The following is a 7150-nucleotide window of genomic DNA, read 5'->3' on the forward strand; positions in this document are numbered from 1 at the left end:
TAATCAACGACTTTGCCGAAGGTGGTCTCAAAATGCTAGATTTACAATGTTTCAATCGCGCTCTTAAAGCGAAATGGATTCAACGATACCTAGATCCTCATAACAGAGGAAAATGGAAGCTGTTTGTAGAGTTCTCCCTAATAAGTCACGACATTAACCTTCTTTTGCAAGGTAACCTTAATTCGGATGATGTTGCCTCCCTGGGAATAGAAGACCCCTTTACTAAAGAGCTTATCGAAACGTGGTCACTTCTGAATTTTAAAAAACAACTTTCCAACCTCGGCGAAACACCAATATGGTACAACTCTCTTATACGTATTGACAACAAGCCTATCCACTATCGTAACTGGTCCACGGCAGGTATTTATTTCGTAAATGACCTTTTGGAAGAGGATTCACAATTTTTAACGTTTGATGCTTTCAGGGAAAAGTTTGCGATAAAAGCTCACTTTCTACAGTACCACGGAGTGATATGTGCCATCTCGAATATAAAACGTAAAAACCATTGTCCACAAATGAACGGTGCTAAAACCGACACCAGAAGCCTATTATCCTCTGAAGCTTTCTGTAAAATAGCTTACAAATCTTTTCTAACTCAAACCGCCTCTATCCCTTGTAAAAGTCAGGAAAAATGGCTGACAGACTGCAACTTTTGCGACTTTGAAACGATTGATTGGGGTAAGTCATATACCCTTGCTTTCCTATGTACCAACGAATCTAAATTACGCGTATTTCAATTTAAACTTCTGCATAGAAAATTGGCGACGAACTATTTCCTTTTTAAAATTGGAATCAAATCTAATGATCAATGCAGTTTCTGTAAAGAAAGCTCGGAAACTCTTTTGCACATCTTTTGGGAATGCCCTTTCGTTAAATCTTTTTGGAATGAAATCAGTAACCGGATGAAAAAAAGCTCTTGCTTTCTTAACGAAGAATTCTCCTTTTTGACTTGCATAGGCCTCGTGAACGATACTACAAACCTACTTTTCCATCATGCACTTTTAATCGCGAGGTATCACATCTATTTCTCCAATCAAAAAGGCTTTAACCCTTCATGGGAACTCTTTTTTCGAACCTTCTAAATTGTCTTGATTATGAAAGACGTTATGCCATTAAAACTGGGACTTTAAGAAATTTCAATGCAAAATGGGGAGCGTTTATCCAGGAAAATGATCTTTAGTCTTTTTTCCTTTGTTGAGATGTACGGAGAACAGCAATCGCGCTAACTCTCTAGGGGCCCTTTCAGGACGTTTCTAGGCGGATAATCAGTAATCGTGCGTGGTGCGTGTGTGTGCGTGTGTGGGTGTGCGCGTACTTAAGTAACTTTCGCTACTCTGTATTATATATCTGGACTGTTAAGTAATTATTGTATAGTAGCAATGTAATCATGTATCTATATGCTTTATATGTAAGTAATGTAATTATAAAGTGACGCAAATAAATAATTTCAAAAAAAAAAAAAAAAGAATTGATTTGTTATCAGCCAGTTTTGCCTTAGTTTCTATTTAATACCTGGTTGTGTACTCTACATGTACGTACCTTTTTTCCTAGTGGAGAAAAATAAATTGATATATGGGACCTAAAGAGGAACCCCCCTTTAATTTATAACCCTCTGGCAAGTCCTCCCTCCCCAAAAAAATTCTATCATAGCAGATTTTATGAATTGACGTCTTCGTTTTATAGCTGTAAGATGTAATTTATTACGGCCACGTTTTTTTGCATCCAGTGCATGTTGTACATAAGTCGTTTTCATTTCCAAGGTGTTTGAATGGAAAATGACTTGTTGTCCAATACGTAGGGTGCGTTCGATTGGGAAATCTGGATTTAGATTTTAAAATCCGGATTTCGGATTTGCAAAAAAACGCTAAATCCAAAAACGGATTTCAACGGTGAGAAATCTGTTTTTGGATTTCCTATTTACTGTTCGATTGGGAAATCCGAAAAGGGATTTGAAACTGACTGTCCTTATGAACAGTGGTCTTGCACGCGCGCGCATAATTAGCAAAAAAAGACCGCTGTTCACGAGAACAGTTTTGCAAATCCAGGTTTCCTAATAGAACGCAATCTTATATTCGGTCGGCAGGCTCCGAGAAAGCTTCCTCTTTTCTCACAGAGTCTCAGTAAAGCGTTTTGAATAATCATATTCGATGTGTAAAGTGAGTTCATGATCAGCTCGTTACCTGTAACCATCTCTCCAGGGAAAAAGGGCTCTTCGAAAAGGAGAGTAATGTTACTTTATCACTGAATTTTTGTTTAACTTTTGATTGTGCAGCCGGTGAAAACACGATTAATGTATTAGGTACACTGATGTCTAGAGGTGTTATGCATGCGAAAGAAAAATAATTCACAGAATAGGAAATAAAATTAGATTGAAGGGGATCGGTTTTCTTGACAGTTTTGTGGATACGTTATGCAGTACTACACCACATCATCTAGCTGCTCATGTTGATGACTGTGCATTTTATGGAGGCTTTAGCCGTGGACATACTTTTTATAATTGCGATGTTGGGCAATATATTTATCAGGCTGATTTAGCAACAGAACGGGAACGTCATTTGACGACGGGAAAGTGCGCGGAAAGGACTAATCTCGACTTCCAGTGCCCAATTTGCCACTCTGCCATTAGTCAAGCCAGTTATTTGGTTTGCGCGCGTCGTTGTCAACTGACGTTCCCGTTCAATTGCTAAATCAGCCTGTGACGCCTGCCCTTTCCGTAAAGTTTATGCGCGCGTATTCTCGTCAACGTCAGTATGGCAATGAATGTAACACTCTGAAATGCGTGCGGCAAATTGCAAAAACGGTATTTACGCGGTGTCATACTTTGAGGAAATGTTCTTTCCTGAATTCCTCAGTCCATTTATTTGGGTAGTCTTTGTTTCCCTCACATTGGCCTCTTTTCCCTTCAGTAGAAATTCTTAGATGAAGATCACCGTTTGGTATGCACGGAAAAATCTATTCAGATGTGGACTCTTTTCTTTTTATTGAGCCTCGTCGTAAAGTAAATCACAATTTGACTAGTTCCTAGGTCTCATTATTCCGCACGGCCTACGTGTTTCCGGTCACGTGGTTCGAGAGAGTTTGTGTGTGCCCCCTCCGTTCGTCTTGGCAGGTGCTACACAGGGACTAAGAAATATCACTTTATCCTGTGAATGGAACTGTTACTTCAGCGTTGCCATTAAACTTTACCTTTCTCGTGACGTTTGTTTGCGCGCGCATGTTATATACGTCACAAAAACAGCATTTCTAGCAAAATTCTTTTACTACTGGTTACAAGTTACTTGAAGTTGAGATATAATTTCTCTTCCTACCCATAAAAATACACTAATTAATGATTATTTCAAATGAAGAATCAGCTAAAAACTGCAAGTGGCAACCATGGATTCCTTACCAGATGACGTTTGGTTGGAGGTGTTTTCTTTTCTTTCTCAGAAAGATCTTCTCAGAGCTGCTCTTGTTTGTCGGACCTGGAAAAGACTGTCACGTGACAGCTCTCTCTGGTCATGCCTTGATCTCCAACCGTACGCCAGATCGCTGAGAGAGGATATTATACTGAGGCTTTTGAATACTATGTTTGCACCCCTCGGTAGACAACTCAACCTCAGTAAGAATTTGGTGACCACGGAGATTTTAAAAACCATATTTGAAACCTGCCATCGACTGCAAAGTTTAAGTCTGAACAACAGCAGATTCCATTCCATCGGGCCTTGGTTTGAAAGGACAGTGGATCAGGTGGAAACCTTAATATTTCTGGATTTAAGAAACGCAAGTGGATTCGCTGCTGGAATTGAGGATATCTTGCAAAAAGCATACAACTTGAAATATCTAGGTAAGTAAATCGGTGTCTTTGTTTAGCGCAGATAACAAGGAGAAGATGTATTGATCGCTTGTTACTAGCAAATTTTTTCATTGGTATTTCCCAAAGAAAGTGTTACTGATCTAACAATTCATCGATTTTCTTCAGATCTGGCGTCCCTTGAGTTGTCACATTGACAGGGTTCATTTTACGAGCATTTAATAAACAATTATTGGATGATGTTTTAATGTTAAAAATTATAGATACCTTAACTTTAGACTTGCTCACATGTCGAGCACGCGGTTTTTCTCGAGCGCAAAGCTCAAGCTACAAATTCTTAATGTTTTCGGCGGCAAAGCGAGCGACGGAGAGAGCTGGAGTCTACTACTGGAATCGGAGACAAGAAGCGACGGACTTTGAGAAAGTCTACCGTAACTGTTACCGATAACCTCCCAAAGAAACGAATTTCTTGATTGTTTTATTGTACGTAGCTTTTAGAATAACGCACGGAACGCAGTTCATTATTTCTCATAAAAAAAAGGATAGAAAGTGTAGAAATTCAGTTTGGAAATCATGCAATCCACGCACAACCCACAGATTCACATAAATTTAAGCTAATGCAGAAAGCGTAGTACGATGTAGCATAATTACAATCGTCAATCACCTCATGGAGATGAAGAGTAATTCTGAGCTCCACGCACATGAAGATGAATGTCAGCAAATATCGATAGGCTTACTTTTTCCTGATTGGTCAAACTGTGTGACATTTCTCGATCAATTAAACAAAGCACACAAATCGCCAAAGTGATTGAACAGTTAGGGCGGATGTAATGAGTCGGCCCTAGCCAGCCAGACCAGTCCACCCGTAGAGAGAATTTCTCTACTAATCAGCACTATCCCATCAAGCTCTTACTCAGGGTCTTCCCGCCCCTCCTATTTTCTATGGAAAAAGCCCTGGGAATGAGGTAAGCAGGGCTTAAACTCCTTAATTAGGCTGAGTTATAGGCGTCTACAGTTATTTCGAAAAAGGTTGTCGGAAAAAAGCACGCGACAATCCCGAAAGGTATTGTGGGTGGTTTTGAGATCACTTTTCTTCTTAGAAATTTTGAAAGGATGGCACTAGAGGCGATGGGCTATGTTTCCTAGTGCTAAAGCGAAGCAGCAAAGGTAAGTTGGACAGCTACAATGTCAGAAACAGTGTATGGGTCATATCCCATATTACCTTTCTGGAATACCGCGTGTACTTTTTTCCGAGAGCCTTTCTCGAAATAGCTGTATACAGAAAAGGCGAAGGCGCGCAAGAACTTATGTACTTTATTGGTACTTGATGTCGCGGGTCTTTCATTTCGCTTTTTTCTCGATTGTTAAGAAACTGCGGAATTAAAGACACACTGAATTTAAATTCTCGCGAAATTTAATACCCGTGTCGAAAATTCACTGAAAAAAATGAAAATATCAATGTTAATGTAACAACCAATGTATCGATAAGTAAAAAAATCTGGTTTTAGTTTTTTTCAGTTTCTTTTTGTATCTTCGATTGTGACAACGTTTTACCTCTTAAAGGTTAATTTATAAATAGGTGTTTTGCTTTTTCTAGTGTTAAGAGGATATTTTAAATTATGCACTTTGCTTTTTCCAATTTATTTCGAAATTTAAGAAAGTTCAGAGTCATTTCGAAAAATAAAATGAAGTTGAGTAATTTAAAAACAGGTTTATTGTTCGAACTGAAAATTGCTCCATCTTCTTTTTATTTTCGTTCTGCAGGTCTTCACTGTTGTATCAGTCCTCGACTGTTTAGAAGCATTTTCAGCAGAAAACACCAGCTCCGTTTCTTAGACTGTACACAATGTGACTGGGTCACTGATGATAGTATCCAGATTGTTGCTGAGAACTGCCCCTTTATGGAATCTTTAACGCTCGCAAAGTGTCGCAACATCCAAGGGAAATCATTATCAAGTCTATTGAGTAACTGCCCAAAGCTAAAGACGCTCATATTAGAAGGGACCCATATAAAAGACGAATGCCTAGGAACAGCCGACTGGGAAAACACCAATATCATCGAGTTAAACGTGCTAAGCTGTTATCGACTGTCATTTTCCGGCCTTTCAGCGGTATTACCAAAACTAAAGCGCCTGCGCTACTTAAAGTGCGCGCTGACCGATGAAATTCTTCGTCTCATAGTGGACGGCTTTCCGTTGTTAGAGGTTTTCTTTCTTCATCGACGCTATCCAGTTACCGTTCAAAGCGTCAGTGATTTGCTCTTTCACTGTCCGAGTGTTACCTGCTTAGATATTTCATCTATTCCATTAGCGTTTGTTTATTTTGAGACCTTTTTACCCCGTACACCCCGGCTTCAACAGTTAAGCTTTGCAGGTAACGAACTCTTGGGTACAGAGAACATTATACGTTCGCTTGCAAGAAATTGCATTGACTTACAAGTGATATGTGTTAATTATTTTCACTCGACAAACAACTTCGAAATCCAGCGCTCCTTTGTATTTTTGCTTCAAAGATGCCGTAAGCTCAAGGAAGTTATTTTAAACGGTTTGTTCGTGAACAATTTAGTTGTGTCTATACGGAGCTTAGGGTATCATGTGTGCGATAGAGACGACATATTGGTAGCAGAAAATAAACACTTTTTTCTTCCAGGACCTCAAAACAGTCTTGATAATGTCAAGTTATAGGATTATACAATACTGTTACATAACACATAGATTGAGATTGTCATAGGTAGGGCTTTTTCACCAGTATATGAAAGAACAATGAAATAAGATAACAAAACACTCCTGATTCCGCTGAATTTGAGGTGTGAAGTAAAATGTTCCCATTTATAGTAAAAGAAAGGAAATAGTCGTCACATTTACATATTTGCTTTTTAACTCTGTGAGCTTTCGCATTTTTATACAAACTTCACGTTTCGTTTGCTAGTCATGATTTCTCAAAAGTGATCTAAAGCGACAGTTAAAGGTTATGACGAGACTATTAATTTTATACAAAATGATGCAAGGGGTCTGGAAATTAGATTAAGAATTTCAAATTCTTAACAGTTATGAATTCAAAAGGAAGCAGCTAATAAAACATCAGCTTTTCACTGCTGATGTTGACATCAGGAGCTGGCTTAAGATCTTGCGTAAACGATGTTTCATTTTATCTTGCAATAGTCCGGGAGCTAGGGCCGTTTTGCTCAACCCAGAGGACAGAAAAGGTTTGACGAGGGAATTTGATAGATTAAAGCACCCTCTTGTTGGCTAAGTAGTTCGTGGTCCTAAAAAACTCGCCAACATTTGACAAATTAAAAGAGTTGGAATAGCAGCGATGAACAGCGCGAATTCCGCACTTTTTGGATGACGTTTTCGC

General features: G+C 39.0%; 1 protein-coding gene across 1 annotated transcript; it reads left to right on the forward strand.

Moving 5' to 3' along the window:
• The first annotated feature begins 2442 nt into the window (after positions 1–2442).
• On the forward strand, positions 2443–6564 carry LOC140935620 (S-phase kinase-associated protein 2-like). Its single transcript, XM_073385190.1, has 2 exons — positions 2443–3826; positions 5558–6564. Exons 1-2 carry the CDS (start codon positions 3376–3378, stop codon positions 6475–6477), a joined length of 1371 nt encoding a protein of 456 aa, XP_073241291.1. The 5' UTR covers positions 2443–3375; the 3' UTR covers positions 6478–6564.
• The last annotated feature ends 586 nt before the right edge of the window (positions 6565–7150 follow it).

This window comes from Porites lutea, chromosome 1 (genome assembly GCF_958299795.1).
Source record: "Porites lutea chromosome 1, jaPorLute2.1, whole genome shotgun sequence".
Lineage (NCBI taxonomy): Eukaryota > Metazoa > Cnidaria > Anthozoa > Scleractinia > Poritidae > Porites > Porites lutea.

Coding starts and splice junctions, on each gene's coding strand:
- LOC140935620 (XM_073385190.1), top strand. CDS start 3,376: ATGGATTCCTTACCAGATGACGTTTGGTTGGAGGTGTTTTCTTTTCTT. Junction 3,827..5,557: donor ATACAACTTGAAATATCTAG/GTAAGTAAATCG, acceptor TTCGTTCTGCAG/GTCTTCACTGTTGTATCAGT.